General features: G+C 41.4%; 2 protein-coding genes across 6 annotated transcripts; one reads left to right on the top strand and one right to left on the bottom strand.

The window, feature by feature from the left end:
- Positions 1-52: 52 nt before the first annotated feature.
- On the bottom strand, positions 53-2,613 carry LOC127770986 (coatomer subunit epsilon-2). Its single transcript, XM_052296749.1, has 7 exons — positions 2,123-2,613; positions 1,596-1,688; positions 1,335-1,486; positions 983-1,118; positions 718-873; positions 508-587; positions 53-345 (listed from the first exon to the last, which is right to left on the bottom strand). The coding sequence occupies exons 1-7, from the start codon at positions 2,303-2,305 to the stop codon at positions 252-254; spliced, it is 894 nt and encodes a 297-aa protein (XP_052152709.1). The 5' UTR covers positions 2,306-2,613; the 3' UTR covers positions 53-251.
- Positions 2,614-6,888: 4,275 nt separating this feature from the next.
- Positions 6,889-18,054, top strand: LOC127770457 (uncharacterized). Of its 5 annotated transcripts, XM_052296182.1 has the most exons (12): positions 11,420-11,870; positions 11,966-12,945; positions 13,038-13,113; positions 13,625-13,710; positions 14,144-14,237; positions 14,312-14,388; positions 14,475-14,602; positions 15,326-15,397; positions 15,598-15,668; positions 16,933-17,008; positions 17,299-17,442; positions 17,616-18,054. In XM_052296182.1, the coding sequence occupies exons 2-12, from the start codon at positions 12,631-12,633 to the stop codon at positions 17,653-17,655; spliced, it is 1,179 nt and encodes a 392-aa protein (XP_052152142.1). In that variant the 5' UTR covers positions 11,420-11,870; positions 11,966-12,630; the 3' UTR covers positions 17,656-18,054. The 5 variants fall into 5 exon arrangements, 2 of the variants coding, with proteins under 2 accessions (XP_052152141.1, XP_052152142.1); XR_008016968.1 differs by lacking the exons at positions 13,038-13,113; positions 13,625-13,710; positions 14,144-14,237; ... (5 more) ...; positions 17,299-17,442; positions 17,616-18,054 and adding exons at positions 6,889-8,628; positions 9,298-9,418; positions 9,735-9,794; ... (1 more) ...; positions 10,431-10,489; positions 10,583-10,765 and having other exon boundaries at positions 10,856-11,870; positions 11,966-12,632; XR_008016967.1 differs by lacking the exons at positions 13,038-13,113; positions 13,625-13,710; positions 14,144-14,237; ... (5 more) ...; positions 17,299-17,442; positions 17,616-18,054 and adding exons at positions 6,889-8,628; positions 9,298-9,418; positions 9,735-9,794; ... (1 more) ...; positions 10,431-10,489; positions 10,574-10,765 and having other exon boundaries at positions 10,856-11,870; positions 11,966-12,632.
- Positions 18,055-18,253: the final 199 nt, after the last annotated feature.

Below are 18,253 nucleotides of genomic sequence, written 5' to 3'. Positions count from 1 at the left end.
AACAGCTGCCAATGCATTTAGTTTAACAACAGCTGCCAATGCATCAAGAGATAGTACTCCGTACTCCGTAATTTTATTCAGTAAAGATACTGATGTACTCGTACCAATTTATTGACAAAGTGTAGTACTTCTGTTGATTGTTCATGAACTGCTAATGAACAAAAATTAGCTTGTCTAGGTCATGACAAGATCAGAGTGTTGCATTGCTTTTGGTTTATCTAACAGCAAAGTAAGTAACAGCACTGCAGAAATCATGATATCGCTTGGCAGGCTCTGTCGAAACTGTCTTCAGCAGAGGACATTCGCTTAACCAGCATATGGTCTGGGTGTGCCAGCTTCAGTTGGCTGCAACGGTTATCAGAATTACAGTTCAGATTAAGCGCTCAAATTGTACAGAAATATAACAATTATTAGAGCCTTGACATCTTGACTTATCAGGCAGAAATAAGACAAGGCATTAGGAAATGGCCTTCAAAATGAAAATATAACAGTGTAGAACCCACTTACTTCAGGTAGCGGGATGCAGACTTTCCTAGGTTCAGACTGCACACAACGAGGTTGGCTAGAGTTTCTGCATCCTTGGCATCCTGAACAGTTTGACCATTTTTTGTTAAGCACTAACACTCTGTTTGAGAAGTAGATTATCTAGAGCAAATGCTCAGATGGACAGGTTAACATCATTAGAACTTTTGATCTAAAAACATCATTAGAACTGACCTTGTTCAGTGATTCCAGCAGCAATCCCTCTGCATCTTCAAAGTTACCCATGTGCATCAGGCACAGTGCTTTACCATTAAGAATTAAGCAAGTTGCTGGGTACTTCTCTGACAAGTCCTGGAAGATGAGGTGCGCTTCTTGGATCTTGGACCCGCCCTGGTATAGAATCAGAAGCAATGGGAAGCAGTAGAACTCAGATTTCTCTCCTGCCTCTTTGATTTATCATCATAAACAACTCTCAAGTAACAACCCATAGTATTCCTACCATGACAAGGTCTACCCATGCGTTTGCGAGCTGCGTCAGTGTGTGGTCTTCGTCCAATTGCTGCATTATCCTCAGCTGTTTCTCTGCGTGATCAGACCTGTGCATCTGGAGGCATATCTGAACATTCATCGCAAGCCTGAAAAACACCAGACGTGAATCGGTTCAGTGACTTCAGTCTTCCCAATGGTAAAACATAACATGCAGTAATTCTCTGATGGCATGGAAATCTTCAGCTATATATAATTCTTATGCGAGCAGGCAATCGTATCAATCATGGAACAACACATGGGGTAAAAATAAGATACTGTGCAGAATGGATCAAAAGTTACATGGAAGGTTGGATGATCCTTACAATTCCATAGTCCCACCAGAATTTGTGTGCTTCAGTGCTCCGGCATAGTCCCGCTCGTGCATGAGAACCGTCCCTGCAACCAGCCGGAGAATCGGGTTGCTCCCCACCGCATCATCTGCCAGGAGCTCGTTCAGCTTCCTGATCGCGGATTCCTTAATTACACAGAGATTGATTACAAAATGCACAATGAGATATATAGCGCGGTAATTAATTGGATCCAAATTGAAATGCACGCGCGGATGAAACAACAACAGGAGCAACCTTGCCGCCGGCGCCGCCGGAGAGGTACACCGCGAGCAACCTGACGGCCTGGAGCGGCGTGGCCGCGCCCGGCCCGATCTCGTCGATCACCAGCTGCATTTCACACGAGAAACCAACCGCTCGACGAGTCGATCAGCTAGGTCATCCAACACGAGAAAATTGTCATTTTACCATTGTCAAAAAGGATTTTCGCCCAAATACCACTATGCAGCTGAGATTCGCCGAAATACCATTATCAATTGAGGGGCTTCGCTCATGTCATTTTCTTCGAATTCTCTCTTTCCTCTCATAATTACTTAAAAAAATACCCCTAGTAAACTTAATTAATTCAACTAGGGGTATTTTGGTCAGAAAAAATGAGAGTAAAGAGAGAATTGGAAGAAAATGGTGTTTTAGCGACGAATTCCAACTGCTTAGTAGTATTTAAGCGAAACCCTGTTTGACGATGATATTACGCCAATTTTCTCATCCAACACACAGGGCGTGATCAATCGATCGATGGACACGTGCATGCGATGCGTACGTACCTGGTGGGAGCCGATGGCGATGTAGGAGCGGTAGAGGAGGGAGTCGCGCTCGGCGAGGGCGTCGGGGGAGAGGGCAGCGCGCGCGGGGATGGCCTGGACGCTGGTGATGACGGCCTGGTACGCGCCGACGTAGAAGCTGTTGCGAAGGCCGAACAGGTGGTCCGGCGACGCCGCACCCGCCATGCTTGCTGCTGCTGCTGCCTCACGTACCTCACTACGTGCCTTCGCGCGGCCGTACGTGGAGACGATGGATCGATCGGCGAGCGAGTTAGCACGCGCGCGTCCGGGAGCCCGGGAGGTATGGATCTCGTCGAGGCGAAGCAGTGGTGGCCAGGGAGTGGGGGTACCGTGCCGTGTACGTGCGCGCGTTACGTGGTTACGCAAAGCGCATCCCCGCTATCCGAGACCGAGAGAGATGACTGATGGTGCCTGGCCCAGTTTGGGGCTCGGGCTGATGCCTGATGGTCCATCAAAAGTTCTCTTTTTTGTGAAAAAGGCTCGTCAAAATTCTAGCCCAAAACCAACTAGGCCTTGTTCTCTATCCCAGCCCAGTCTATGCGGATACGCCACATATTTCTAGCTAAGAGAGTACTGCATGTTCGGTAAAACTCTATCTCTTATAAATTTAATTAACTTCAGGAGTTGAGTATAGAATAGAGCTATAAAGTAGCTTAAACATAACTTTATCTCTCTAATTTATTTTATGATAGAACTCTAATCAGTTCATCCACTTCCTTTTTAAGTGGAGCATAACCGTTTGATAGAGCTGAAGCTGTGGCAAATATACTCTAAATATTGTACCGACTCCAACGCTTATCCTCTCAAGTTTGTTCAAAAGTGTGTTTTGATTAGTACCAAAATAAAACCATTATGGTAGCATCAATTAAGGAGGTTATTAAATGAATCATGTAGATGTAACTAGGATGGCCCTGATGTGGATCGATGCTAGATACTGTTGACGAAAAAAACGAACACATCGGCCTGGGAGACCTGCTTAACTCCAGTGCAAATCCAAAGATTGGTGAGATGCGAGCATGTCAGTCAGTTTGATCCTGCAACTGACAAGATATGCAAATAGTAGATCAAAACAGCCGATGGAGTAGTTCCAGCTGATGCCGATAATAGCCGATACCGATACCAGCCGATGGCGATAGGGTTTAAGCAATCGGCTATATGTCCAATGTAGATAATGATATAATGGAAAATTGGAACCATGCCATTATAATTTTGCAAAATTTGAGATATGCCATCCTGACCTACATGTCATTGACTCATGTGGGTCCTACATGTCATTGAGATACCGATGGCATATTTCAAACTTTGAAAAATTATAATGGCATGGTTCCAATTTACCCATGATATAAAGGCAATCGGCTGACGACGATGTAATAAAATAACAATATAATCCAGTATAAACCAATCAGCAAATAATGATATGATAAATAAGCATCGATCCGAAGGTCAAAGCACACATCGGCTGGAGGTCCGATGTCATGAAATCCACAAGATTAGATTAAACAGTGAAGCCTTTGTTGTCATCGGCTAAATCCAACTTATATGTATATGCAATCCTTATGAGCCGATGCAACGTCCAGATAACTCACCGGCTGAAACCCCGATGAAACCCTTATTGGCAATCAAGAAGCAGGCTAGAGATTATAGTTCTAAGCACGACTTAGTAGATCAAACTTAACTGATGCAGCACCAAGTATGAAAAGAAACATAATATCTAGACAATCAAGCCGTTGACTAATTTTTAGGGTGGTAGATGTCTGAGCTAATCTAATCTAGCAACGCGATTTAGCCGATATCGGCAGAAACCCTAAAACGAGAAGCAGCCGATAGAGCTAAATTGATATGCTAAGACTAGATTAATAGAGACATATAATAAATAGGTAGGCAAATATATCATCCAAACCAGAGTGATCCAAGAGGTCGAATGTACTGATGCAGCCTTGAACGACGCTGACGTAAACGATACAATTGCCTGGGCCGACGGAACATTGGACTTACCCTTTCGCCGGAGATCGAACACCGATGCAGCCCCGCGTCAGGTGCCAAGTCATAAAGTAGAAAAGGTAAAAGGTGGTGATGCGCCGAATTGTATTGATCGTGAGGATAGATTACATAGACCCCGGGTGTACATATTTATACCCATGGGTTGATACAAGTCCTTGTCGCACAAGAAAGAAACTAACCTAAAGATAAAAGGAAACTAACAAACTATTCCTAATTAATAGATAAATTGCCATGGCGCATCCTCTTTAAACTCAGTCACTTAGGGACAAGCTTCCTTTAGTAGATTGATTTCCTTAACCGAATATAGCAGGAACCCGACTATTGACGACTTGATAACTCCCATCGGCTGATTCTGAGATGCTGCAGCCGATAATGATTCTAAGCCGATGACGTCTTTGCCGATTACCAAATTTTACTGTTAACAGATACATAGGCTAATTTTATCCTTGAGAGTCTAACTCAATTGAATATGGATCTAGAAAATCAAACAATTGCATGGCTAATAGCCATGAGAATGTAATTGCACGTTAATTTACTAGCTTACAATACAGGATGTCAGACATCATAATACTTAATTTAGAAATAAACAGAGTAAACCATAGCGATGTAAATGTAAACAATGAAATCGTTATCCATAGATGAACTACTCTCAACAACAAGAATACACGAAATAGGCATGCTATTAGTGTAGACCATCGAAACAAACATATCTAACTCGTTTGCGCATATAAACGGAACTAACAGAAAAGAATAGAAGAGGAAAATAACATGCGGTGCTTCAACAATAGTTGTAGCGGAAGGATAACCGTAGCCGTTTACATTCTCGCCACTAGCCATGATGAAAAGGAAGTAGTCTAGTCGATGTAGTCATTCATGAACACCGGCGAGAAGTCACGCGATGTGCTCACCAAAAACCTAATTCGCCTCCTCCTGTGCAAGATCAGGGAGATGGGGGTTTCAGAGGCATGCTCTCCAACGCATGTGTACGCACTTGTCAGAATGGGATCACCTTATCAGCAACGAAAGTGAAAATGGATGAAAGTATATGTTCTCTATTGCGCATGGGAAATCAGATCCATTCTCCTTTTATAGGATAGAAGGAAAATGAAGAGAAAGAGACTCATGGGATAGGAAAAGGAATAGAGTAACTTATTGTCATCAACCATCCTCCACTACACTACCATCAACTAACCATCAATTAGATATAATTGACGTATGTTGCCAATTTGTTAATCATTTCTTGGAATAATTCTCAGAAAAGGTACACCTTCCTCCTGATTATCCATGATGAATTAAACACCATAACTCCTAGCATTCCATGAGTCTTGAGATTTATTTGATTTAGTTGATTTAAATGGGCCAGTGCCAAATTAAATCTAACATAGGAGCTCTCCAGTTTCATAAAAAAGGATGAGAGAAAAAAGAAATAGTGAGACACTTTCATGACAGGTTTTTAGCTCACCCTCTTTTAGTTACTGGTAGAGTTTTGATGGTGCTCTAGCGGTGGCCGTAGGGGTGAATCATTGACGATCTGGATAGTCTTACCATTGGCGGCCCATATCATCAGGCCCATTGCAATATTCAGGTGGCCTAGCAACTAGAGCTGAGTCGTTAAGTATTCGAAGTTCCGACGAATTGGCAATGGTTCGGGAATCAGTTGCACGACTGTAGTTTCAAAGCTAGAGCATATCAGTGGTGATACTCAATAACATTGCCAATTCATAATGATTTAGGCGAGAATCCATTATGAACTGATCGTGATGGGCTAGCTATGAAGCCTCTTTTAAAGTAGTGTCGTAACTTTCTATGGCAATAATAGTACACAATGTATGCCCAATCCACAAGTTTCATTTGACTATGACTATAGTTGGGCCTAGAAGAAACAATCAATTTGATCTTCTCTCATAAGCCCAACCTACTTGTTATGCACTAAGGCCCATATAGGCAAACATTGTATTAGGTGGCATAGGGCTAGTCGGCTAGGGTACACCTTCGGTGCTTCCCTTTTCCCTATTTATTGGCTTCGCTCACTCACTCACTCTTGCATCTTATCCCTTCTATCTCCGGTCTCCGCCGCTTCCCATGGATGGTAGTCTTGTGGAGAGCTAAGTGCCTCATATGTTTCCTTCCCAAGGTATGTAGGTCTAGTTGTACACGATCCCTGCAATCTTCTTACCGTCGTGCCCCCTCCACGTTCACGCCAACCCTATCTCATCACTCAATTGTTGCTCACTTTTTCTTGTCGCCGTTTAAGCAAATCCCTTTATCTCCTTTTACATCTTTTGTTAATACCACTTGATTTGTGATTTACTTTAGATTTGTTATTAACACCATTTGATTTGTGGTTTGCTTTGTACTATGTATGTTGATTTTGGTGTTTTCGATAGGGTATGATGTTGTTAGCTCTCAAACCTAAATTCATACTAAATACTTCTTATTCACGATCCTAGATTTTTAATTTGAGATCGCTATCCCTTATTTGCTTAAATAGATGAGAAACCATACTTATGTGTGTGTAAATGTGATAGACACTTTACACTTGGATACATATGGATTTTAATATAGCACACATAAATAAGAGATGACACTGGTGGTTGGTGGCTCCTCCTAGAAAGGTGGGATACATTGTGTCCTTGTGACTTGTGTTAGTCCAAAGGAAAAAGAGGAAAGTTGGGTGGTCCCACCTGCAGTTCTTCTGCCCTTTACCCTTCCGAATGTTCCATGTGCATCCTCCGTGAAAACTAACGCGTGCGCTAGTGTTTTCGTCGTCCGACTCCGACGGTTGCTTCCTGTAGGCTGCGGCCGCTCGCCTGCTCGACGCCGCGTCGATCGGACAGTTCCGAGTTCCGACGCCCAAAACCCTCGCAACTTCATCTCTCCCAGGTGATCTCGTGCTTCCTCCTCCTCCTCCTCCTCCTCCACAAATCCCTCCGCCGCGAGTTTTTCTCGGACATGCTTCAGCTTGTGGATCCCCTTAGCCACCGGAGGCGGCGGTGGCAGCGGCCTCTTTTCGCCGCTGGTAGGGTGTAATCTTGGCGCAGGAACCTTTTCCATCAATCGAGATACCATTCCTCTCCCCCCCAATGTTCAGTCTTATCCCGATTTTTTCCCCTTTTATCCCTCCAAAATTGGACGATCATAGGATGGAGTGTAATAAAGGGGCTGCATGCTGGCTCAGTAGTCATGTTGGAATTCATTGGCTAACTGCGGTTTTTGTGGTGGATGCTGCAAATCAGTGGTGCGCTAGTAGTTCCTTCAGTTAATGCTGCCTTGCGGATGGGCAATTTTTAGTTACTTGTTTGGGTGGCAGCTTACACGCAAAGGAGATCAATTTTGTGGAGTTTTGCAGTGTTTGCGCTCTTCTGTCACTGCATGGATTGTCAGTAGTGAACTGATGTTCCCTATAGAACCATCTGAATTTCCAGAGCAACTGCGAGGGAATGGTTTACATGTAGATTAGCTTGCTTGTAAAGATGTCACTTTTTCTCACACTCTTATACCAATTTCAGTGACTGGGCCTTCCTATTCACTGTGTTTTTGGCAGGCTTCATATTCTGGCATTCTGCTATTGTTGGAAGCAGTGCTGCAATCTACAGTTGATTTCATTCCTTTAATTCTGCCTTTGCAACAGCGTGGAACAAACAACCATATAATATTTCTGTTCCAGAGGAAAGGATGTCGGGCCAAAGTAATTCCCCCGACATGATTTTTCAGGTTTATACGCCAAGAAAAAGAAAATTTTTGAACTCTGTTCACTACAGTGAATCTAATAGGGCCGTTTCTCATGGATCTGGGTTAGTCACTAGTGCTAAAGATAGTCATCAAGGTGAAGAATCATTTCTAAATGGTCCAGCTGGGTTGAGCTCTATTTTGAGTAACTCACAGGGTTTTGCTCCTCAAGATATTCTGTCAGGAACCACAGAACTGAGTGGCATTAGATGCACAACTAGTTCATGCAAACCAAATGAAACCATACTGCACACCATTTCAACAAATAATGGCACATCAAACTGTCAGGATACTACTCAATCGTTCTCTCTATTGATGGAGTGTACAAATCATACAACACCAAGCAAACCTATGCATCCACATATTACTTTTCAACTAATGCACACTAAAATAGAGTCTAGTAATAGTTGTGCTAAGTATGCAGATTCAACAGATCAGAGCCAGACAGCTGTGGCTCATAAGTTACTTTTCAGCTGTGAAAAGGGTGATCAGAGTATTGTAGCTATGGTTCACCCTTCTCAGATTTCCCTTGAAAAAATTCAACAGAAGCAAGGGATATCAAGCTATGAAGCTAAACATGATGTACAAGGTTCTACAAAAGCAGATGATAGTTCTAGTATATTGTCTCCTCATTCTTTGGATGATGAAATCATGTCAGTTGTTGGCCTGCTATCTCCTTCTGCTTATGAAAGCCTATGTGATGGTACAATCCAGTTGAGTAGCACTGTCAAGGTGTCTGTGATCGCCTTCTTCAAAAGGTGACTTTCGTGTCTACTAAGAATGATAATTCTATAGTGTCCATATTTGTGCTCTATGGTGCATTTTATTACATCATCCCATCCCTAGTAAGATCGTATTTAGTTTTATTCTTAGCTTCAGACAAATAGTAAGGCTAATAAATATAGGATTTCTGATCCTACCTTGGCAAAAGCCATGAACGTTTTTACAATCTACATTTGATTATTGCTTGCTACTTTATACTAAAAAGGTAGAAAACTTCACCAAATTCCTATTTAGCTGTGACTTATGTGCCTCTTTGAGGAGTTAGTAAGAGTATCCATTTTTTACAAATCTGAAATACCATATTCAACAAGTTTTATTGGATTCTGGAAGCATATAAATTGTGTATCTCATTGTTTTTGTACAAAACTTGATAACCACGCCAGAGCTAAGTTTGTGCCGCTTGGAAGCACAACTAGTCTGATGCTATGCGGTTGATAAATCATTTTTTTGCTAGAGAAATTATAGTTGCTACTTTTGTTCAACTACGTTGCTAGTTCTTGTGCCGAGTTGACTGACTTTTATGAATAATCATTCTTATATTTCTCTATTTAGCTTGAGTCAAAGTTATCTTTGTGAATGATGAATATTTTCACAGGGTATACATTGTTTCATGTTAAATACGTCTTTGCTTGTTTTCTTGGTAGCGGAGAAAAAAATCACGACATTACTTGGCCGAAAATCATAGAAATCAAAGGGAGAGTGAAATTAGATGCGTTTGAAAAGTTTGTCCAGGAACTCCGTCGATGTCAAACCCGATCTTTGCTGGTAAGATTATTTCTTGTTTTCTCATCAATCCTTGCTGATATATTAATAAACCTTTGATAATTTATCTTCCTTTCATTCTTGAAGTAAATACCCACTATGTTCATTGCTAATCAAATGCACAGTTAGCTACCTTTTGCGCTAAAAAAGGTTCATCCCACTTAATTATGCTTTGAGGTTCTTTCTTTTAGGCTTAATTACATTTGTGTGCTTATGAATTTAAAACCAATGGAGAAAGAGTTTGTAAATTTTGTCTTCTACGGTAACTGTACCAGTTAATGTAACATTGCTAATAATATTCCAACACCTGTATGTATAGGTAATTTCTCTTTGTTGGAAGTTTGGGACATCAAAAGCTGGCTTACTGGGAATGAAAGAGGTATTACAAGCACTTAATTACATTTTGATCTGTAACAGCTATGGACTTTTCTGGACATTGGATCTAACTCATTTGAGATAACAGCTACGGACTTTTCTGGACATTGGATCTAACTCATTTGAGACACTGGTATAGGTTGCCGAGAACTTTGAAGCGAGCCAGAAGGTTGGTTTTGCAGATGTATGTGATGGTTCCAATCTCTATGTCTGCCCCAGAAGTGATGCTGTAATTACAATCCTAGCGAAATGTGGTTTCTTTAAAGGCATGTCAGCAGCTGATACAAACCAAGACTCGTTGATAGGGTGCATTGTGTGGCGCCGAAATCCACTGTCAAAAATTGTGGATCATAGCAGGTCTGAAACTATTGGAAAGGGATCTCCTTGTGTGCCTCATGTTGGAGCAAGGCATCCAACTTCGTTGCCATTTTCAGATGGACATCAGGCAACATCATGCTCCAACAATCCTGGCATGGACTCTAGAACAAACACAGGCAATATTCAGAATGATATTGATCAAATGCAAGAAATTCAGAGCAATTCTGTGAAAACGCATCCTGTGGCAACTGGTAAACTTCTATCACTGATTAGCGCATGTACATGGTGATTACTGAATTATTTACGTTTACTTCTTATCCAGGTTTGCTATCTCAGTGTGGGCATGCTAAGAGTACTGGTGAAAGAGATCCTACAGAAAAAGTAGTGCCCCATTCTCTATTCAAACTTGCATCAAAGCTAACCCCGCAGCCACCGTTCAAAGCACCATCACTAATAGGATGCCAGTTGTCGCAGGTTTCACCGTTCGAATTGGCATCGCATGAAGTCCCAGAAATTCAGCAACATGTTCAGTCCATCATAGATTCTCATTCTGGATCTTTTGGAGTGTGGCATCCTACTTCACATTCTCAAGGATTGTCTCTGAAATCCTTGCATGTTCAGCAGAGAACTACCCACTATGATTTAGCTGCACAAAAGGTAACCTGCTCATCTAGTTACTTGTGCAATCAGTTCTATTTGGTTGCAAGTGTTAATCTGTTGAATGGTATTATTCTGTAAATTGTGTAGAATCATATGGCGGAGGCCTTCTCAGGCAGCATAACTCAAGAATATGCATCAAATGCTGTTGAGTCTTCAAAACAACAGGAGACTAATCCATTTTTGCTGCAGCCTGATACTTATGGTGCTCATAGAGCTAATGATATAGATGACCTTCCAAAAGTTGACTTCGCTAATCTCCATAGAGTTGAGTTGAAATTTGATGTGCATCCAATCAACAGGGAAACTACAATAACTTCTGATGTGCTGATTTGCCCTAGGTTATCTGATAAGAAGTCAAACAGTCCATTCCAGCAATCATCGCAACCATCATTTCGAGTTGAAGGCATCAAGAATCATGAAAAGGTTGAGGTGAAAGAAAATGTCACAGACATGATTTCAAGGGAGATAACGAATCAAGTATCTCATCGCAAGGCAGAAATAGAGAACTTCAAGAGCAAAGATGACATTGATGCTGAAGACATGCCAGAGTGTCACTTCCAGGGGTTGGATAATGAGAAACTGCATCAAAGCGGTTCAAGTAAACATACATCACCATCTTTGAAGAACTCCACAGGGTCTAAAGCACCATAACAAGTGTTTCCTCCAATTACTCAGAAATCTTATACTCCACTTGAAGTAGAAGACATCTCTTCTGGTCATGATCCAAATATGCCATCTGGATGTCTGAACATACCAAGAGATCAAGGCTCGTTTCCTCGGCATCCTCCACCTGCACAAGGGGATCAACGGTTAGCAGCTCGGCATCCTCCTGTACTAGCAGATCAAGGTTATGTTCCTCGGCTTCCTCCTCCTCTACTAGAGGATCAAGGCCTTGCTCCTCGGTGTCCTCCTCCTGCATTAGCTGGTCAAGGCTTCGTTCCTCGGCATCCTCCACCTGTACTACCAAATCAAGGCTTCTTTCCTCGGCGTTGTCCTCCATTTGCAGGTCAAGACTTATATCCTTGGCGTCCTCCGTTCCATGCAAATCAAGGCCCATTTCCTCGTCATGCTCCTCCACATCCTTGTCCTCCATTTACTCCAGGTAATTTTCATTCCCCGTGAAACCATGGAAACAAAAATGGTACTTTTCCTGATGAACAACATTTGATTTAATGGCCAATCTTCCTGCAACTTCAGGACACGTGAGGCCACCTAGCAATTTTGCTCCCCCTGGCCCTTGGCGTCCAGTTCTGCATCCAGGGCAAGAACACCATCACCATCACTACGGACATCCTGGAAGATCAAATGGTCCATCAGGCTCTGGCAACAAACCAGGCTACCATAACCCCAGCTATGGAAATGGACCAGGAGGTTGCAGGCCACCACACCAAGCTCAAGGATAACATTCTGCATGATTGGTTGCACAGATTATACCCATTCCCAATTGCATTCTGAACAACTAGAGAAAAAAAAACATAGAACAACTCCTCCATTTGGTGGACAACAAAGAGCTCCTCAAACTTTCTCTAGATGATGTTGCCTTTATGGCGAATTTACCAATAAGTTGTACAGTACATAGCCATCTTGTGTTGCTGAATTGTGAAGTTTTGTTGTTAGAAAATTCATGGATTTCCAGAGTGATTCAATTGTGGCCACTAGACTAGAGTAGAGTGAGAGAGTGGCTCACCTGCGGTTGTGCACGGGAGCCACATGAGAAGTGATCTTGTCGGCCCCACCGCAATTCGCGGAGAATCTTCTTTCTTCCCGACCGTTCGACGCGGCTGCGCCAACCGAAAGCGTCTCGCCGCGCCGCCACGTCTCGCCGGAGCGCGCGCGCGCACACCCACCCGAACGCCGCCGCCATGTCCTGCTGCCCCTGCACCACCACCACCTCGTCTCCTCTCTCCCTGCCACGCCCCGCTTGCAGAGGCAGGTGGTCCGGCGGCGGCGGCAGCAGCGCCAACGCCGCCGCTTGGAGGGCGCGTGGAGGAGGAGCGAAGCGGAGTTTGGTAGTCGCGGCGAGCGGCAGCAAGGATGAGACGGCGGAGGGGAAAAAGCAGGAGGAGGAGTCGGAGTTCAACCCGTTCGGGTTCGTGACGGACAACCCGTCGAGCCGCGGCGCCATCCAGCTGCCGGAGTCGCCCGCCCAGGACGGCAATGTCGGCCAGATGCTCTACGTAATGCCCACTTCGCCACACCTCCTTGATTCCGAACTCGTATCATTGTTGACCATTTCTAGTATGCTGTAAAGTAATCTCGACGCGTGCAGAGGATCGAGGACAAGGGGAGGGAGTTCGGCTCAAGAGTGAAATCAGGAAAGCTGCGGTGGTTTGTGAGGGAAACAGGTACTGTTTCTTCATTTCTGTGTTGGTTAGATGAAAGATGATCTTATTGCAGTGATCACTGAACGTTAGTAAAACGTTGTATGCACGTTGATCCAGTGAAATGGGGTGTGTACTGACGACGAAGCAGTATTGCATTGTGAATACAAATTTAGTATTTAAGAATAAAAACGAATGATACTTTCACTAAGATAGTGGATTTTGTCAGACCTTTGTGTATTTCAGTAATATTGATTTCTCCTACAGTAGTACATAAGTTCATCTCCTTCTGCAAAGCTTTTAAAGGAAACAAAACCTGTCCCAATTTGCTATAATTCTGCCTATATAAAACTTAAGGAAAATGTACCTTTTTTTGTTTGTTTGTCTTGTACCTTGTCCTTGTATAGTTGTCATTGCTGAACCATGAAAAGAAGGGCTCACCAGGTGTTCTTGCAAACAGAGCCATCTTGCAATTGTCTCTGTCAAATAAAAAGCCCCATGTAATTGCTTCATAAATATGGTGATACAATTGTAGGTTCCGCTGGTGCACGACGTGGGACTGTCGTGTTTATTCACGGTGCTCCATCTCAGTCATTTAGCTATCGTATGGTTATGTCTCAGGTCAGACTCATTTATCTTGCAGCTTGTTGGACTAAACTTAATTTATGAAACAATTTGTTGTTCTTGATTTGCATTACCAGACAGAAAATATCAGTGGTTCTGGCTTAAATTAGTATGTGGTTCTTTCTAAAATATGTTTTCTTTCGCTGCAAAGTTTAGCTCCATGCACCATTTAAGTGGTGACTTTAGACATCTAACAGCTGCAGCATGTGTATGTCCTGTTGATTATGATTCCGAGACAGATGGGTTACCTTCCAGAGACTATTAAAATTTAAAAGAAAAACATAGTTTGAATATGGAGCATATTTATGACATTATACTGGAAGCTTAATAAATAGGGATCCTCATGTTAAATATAAATTTATAAATCGTACTAACGATTTGTTTCTATCGATCATTTTACCCACTAAGCAGCTATTGAAATTGCTACTAGATGGCAGATGCTGGCTACCACTGCTTTGCTCCTGATTGGATAGGATTTGGGTTCAGTGATATGCCACAGCCCGGATATGGATTCGACTACACAGGTGTGGCCGTGTGGCAAATGTTGACAAAATTAATGAATCTTACTAAACTCTCATTTATATTGTATCATGTGCAGAAGAGGAGTTCCACAAGTCACTCAATGAGCTTCTTAGTACTTTAAATATCACTGAGCCATTCTTCTTAGTTGTCCAGGTACATGCCCAAAACATTAGGAACCTGCATTTTCATAATAATTCTCATATATATTTTCTGAATCGTTTCTTTCATTTTCATTCTAGGGATTTCTTGTAGGTTCATATGGGCTAACATGGGCACTAAAGAACTCAAGCAAAGTTCTGAAGGTAGCAATTCTTAACAGTCCACTCACTGTTTCTTCTCCAGTGCCTGGATTGTTTAACCAGCTAAGGTCAGTCTTTCTGTTTCTCTTGCTTTGCATCTTAATTGAAGTGCATGCTCAGCATTTTACATTGTGCTACAAGTTCAGGCATATAGTTCTTTAGCTTTTCAACAAAATTTAACTTAAAAACAAGCCATATGTCTGCATACACCAACATATCAACCAAATCCGCTATACATTGATAATGCAAGAATCTGAGCAAAGATGCATCAGTCACTGCTTTACTAGTCACTGCACATCTGAATGTTCCAGCTCCATTTCCTTGGCATTTCTACAATTTCTCAGGCCCGCCCGAACCCAGCCTGAGCAGAAGTCTGAAAGCGCAAAGCTTGACCTGAAAGTGTGACATAAATTTATGCATGAGCAATTTGACGTCCAGATCTACCCGAAAAATGAACATTGTGCATATTCTTTTTCACATTGTTTTCCTTCTTCAGTTTTATCGGATGTTATTGTGGACTTATTATATAGAAAATGCCTTGAGGGTGGTATGTTAATGCTTTCATCCGCCTTAATAGCGTAGTATGGTTTTTCGCTATTAACTTTTATTTGGACTTTATACAAGCTGGTCATAAAAAGAGTATGAGTATTTGATACATGTGCAAATAGAATTTATCATTAACCTGCTTACTGCTCAATATTTTTCACTAATGCTGCAGTTGATGCCATCTTGCCTTTTTTGCCCTTAATATTTGTATCATGGAAGTAAATTCAAGTCACATTTCAATGCAGGTTGCCACTTTTTGGTGAATTTACCTGCCAAAATGCTGTTTTGGCTGAGAGATTCATTGAAGCAGGTAGCCCGTACGTATCTATCATTGTCACAGAAATTCTTCATTCTCCTCTTCAGATATGTTATCATTATTCTTCTTACTGATATGCTCAAAATAAGGAAAAAGTTTGGTTTATTCTTCATATTATGTTGTTCTATATCAGTCCTGTCCATATCTGTGGCATGTTGTTTATTCTCATATTTGCTTATATTGTGTCCACTTGCTTCACAGCTATGTGCTAAAGTCGGAGAAGGCTGATGTATACAGATTACCATATCTATCAAGTGGTGCACCTGGATTTGGTTAGTCTGTACACCTGAATCACATGCCCCCGACATGTCTTTACATTAAAGTTGTATTGTTCTCAGCCATGAAACGTACCTAAATAAATTGTCAGCTATATGACTATGTTTTATCAATTTATAGAATCCATCTCTCCTAATGAAGGAAATGCAAATTCTGCTTGCACATCCATTTCCATCTAGCTTACCCTCCATCGCAATGATTGGGTTTTTCACATTGGCTTGCCAAGCTTGTCACAACCTCCTCCTTTGCCTGGGCTTGGGGCTGGGCTATATTCATAATAAAGGAAACGAAAATTCCACAGGGGAAACTATTTCCTTCTAGCTAATCCTAATTACTGTCCATGGGAAATACTCGAAGTTTATGTTTACATATTTTCACTCAATGCCTAGCTATTTTGGAAGTTATCTTATGAAGAAATGGCACTGGGTCCACATAAGTGTTTTCAGCAAAGGATCTTGATTATATTGCTTTAGCCTTCATAAAGCAAAACTGCAATTTTTAGAACCCTACTAGTTACACATATGATGATTACTGAAAAGTAGCATGTTTTAATGTAGTTTATTATAGGATATTTGCTTGCATGTTTGGGCCAACAATTTGTATCTGTACCTTAGCCTGCATGGTTAATGTTGTACCTGCCAGGCTACCATGACAATTATATTGGTTGAACCTTGGACTTCGGAGGGAAGGATTATACTTGTTGAAGGCATCTGTTTAAGCTATTAAGTATTACATCATCTATATAAAAACTGTTGTTTTGTTCGTCCATTCTTTATATAAAGCTAATGCCCACTAAATACCTAAAGCTCAACATGCAAGCATAATATTTATTAGCACTCCTAAAACCTACACGCAAGCATGCCACATCAACCCATTAAACACAGGAAACTCAACATGCAAGCATATAATAATTATATCTACAATTTATTTCATTCTAAAACTAAACACACACATGCTAAATCATCATTTTCAAATCATTTTCATAATATTTCAATCCAAATCGTTTCATCATTTTTCCATTGTCTAATATATATCCCGCAGCAAAGTGTGAAGTATCATCTAGTTTATGCTACGCCTTATGCCAATAGCATCGAACAACTATTACTTCTTCTGCAACTTATGTTGTATTCCTTGTTCTTTAAGAAAAATGATGTTTAGATTTTTTTTTTATATTCTTTTGTCTACTTTTTACCTAGAACTGTCATTACCATCTGAGATTATTTGACAACCTTAGTTACATCTCGCTTTTCTTTTTTTTAGCATTGCTTGAAGCTGCCAGGAAAGCTAACTTCCGAGATGTATTAAGTAGAATTTCAGCCGGGTTTGCATCCAACAGGTAAGTTAAACAAACAAACAATCACTCATATTTATTGCATGTTATTGCTTCTGTTCTAACTAAAAATAGATAACTTAAACAAACAAACATATTTATTAGCTTCTGATATAATTAAAAACAGATAGATTATGCCGTATAACATGCAAGTTACTACTATGTCCATAAACATATGTATGCATGCACAGCAGTGTCAAAAGGTTCATTCTGAATTCAAGCAAGCAATATTAGACAGGTATCAGTTATCACTAATGTTTTCCAGTTCTGAAACTTCTCTCTGGTATTTCCTGCAGCTGGGAAAAACCAATATTGCTTGCATGGGGGATTTCTGATAAGTACTTGCCACTCCCCATAGCTGAGGAGTTCCAGAAAGGTAATCCTGCAGCCATAAAATTGGAGCCAATAGAAGGAGCTGGTCATATGCCTCAAGAGGACTGGTAATTGTTTTTTTACTAGCTCAGTATTTTCTGTCGATCTGTGTCCTGTAAAATTTGTACTCATAGTTCCATCGGTGCTTGCCTGCTTTGACGTGTAACCTTCAACCTTTACCTTTTGGCCAATTCATATACTTGTGCGATCCTTAACGCATCTCACTTGTCATGTTATGCAGGCCAGAGAAGGTTGTGACGGCCCTAAGATCCTTCTTGTAGAGTTTGGCACTATACTTTTTTTCCTGTACAAGTCACAGGTAAAAGTTTGACTATAAGTTACAAGATATGCCTAAATATGCCTCTAACATGCAAACAGCCGACGGCAAAATCAATATCAGGAAGGGATGGGTAAGTTCAAGAAATTATAGAACTGTTCTTAGTTGAGTTTCCTCTTGGTTTTACATATTCACAAGATCTGGTCGTTTAGGATGTTACATTCCTGTATAAATGCAGTGTGTATATATGCACTTGGTCACTTGGATATAAATATCATGGGTAAATATGTATAAATGTATGTACAACCGCATTTTCATTATCCCCCATTCCCCCAATTTCGTTGTTGTCTACTTGCTTTGCACACTCGACAATAAGATAATTCCTGTGACATTTTCTGGCGATGCGAAGTTGTACACTTGTACTCCACTCCAGCCTTAATAAAAAAACATCACTGAGCCATTTTTCCCAGCTGTCCAAATACATACTTAAAACTTTTAGGAGATCATCATAAGGCATCAATCCTTAAGGTTTGGATGGATCGGGTTGGGTTGAACTTTTTTTTTCAGGATATTTGGTTTGGGAATAGGTGGAAAGAGAATAA

Source organism: Oryza glaberrima, chromosome 4, assembly GCF_000147395.1.
Source record: "Oryza glaberrima chromosome 4, OglaRS2, whole genome shotgun sequence".
Classification (NCBI taxonomy): domain Eukaryota; kingdom Viridiplantae; phylum Streptophyta; class Magnoliopsida; order Poales; family Poaceae; genus Oryza; species Oryza glaberrima.
Note: the sequence above shows the minus strand (reverse complement) of the source record. Positions and strands in the feature narration are given on the sequence as shown.

Bases quoted from the DNA above. Each gene is read 5' to 3' on its own strand.
- LOC127770457 (XM_052296181.1), top strand. From the start codon at position 7,817: ATGTCGGGCCAAAGTAATTCCCCCGACATGATTTTTCAGGTTTATACG. The intron at 9,419-9,734 runs GTAAGATTATTT...CTGTATGTATAG, and splicing joins GTCAAACCCGATCTTTGCTG to GTAATTTCTCTTTGTTGGAA. The intron at 10,360-10,430 runs GTAAACTTCTAT...CTTCTTATCCAG, and splicing joins AACGCATCCTGTGGCAACTG to GTTTGCTATCTCAGTGTGGG.
- LOC127770986 (XM_052296749.1), bottom strand. From the start codon at position 2,305: ATGGCGGGTGCGGCGTCGCCGGACCACCTGTTCGGCCTTCGCAACAGC. The intron at 1,119-1,334 runs GTAAGGATCATC...GGTGTTTTTCAG, and splicing joins TCTGGTGGGACTATGGAATT to GCTTGCGATGAATGTTCAGA. The intron at 588-717 runs GTCAGTTCTAAT...CAAACTGTTCAG, and splicing joins TGCTGGAATCACTGAACAAG to GATGCCAAGGATGCAGAAAC.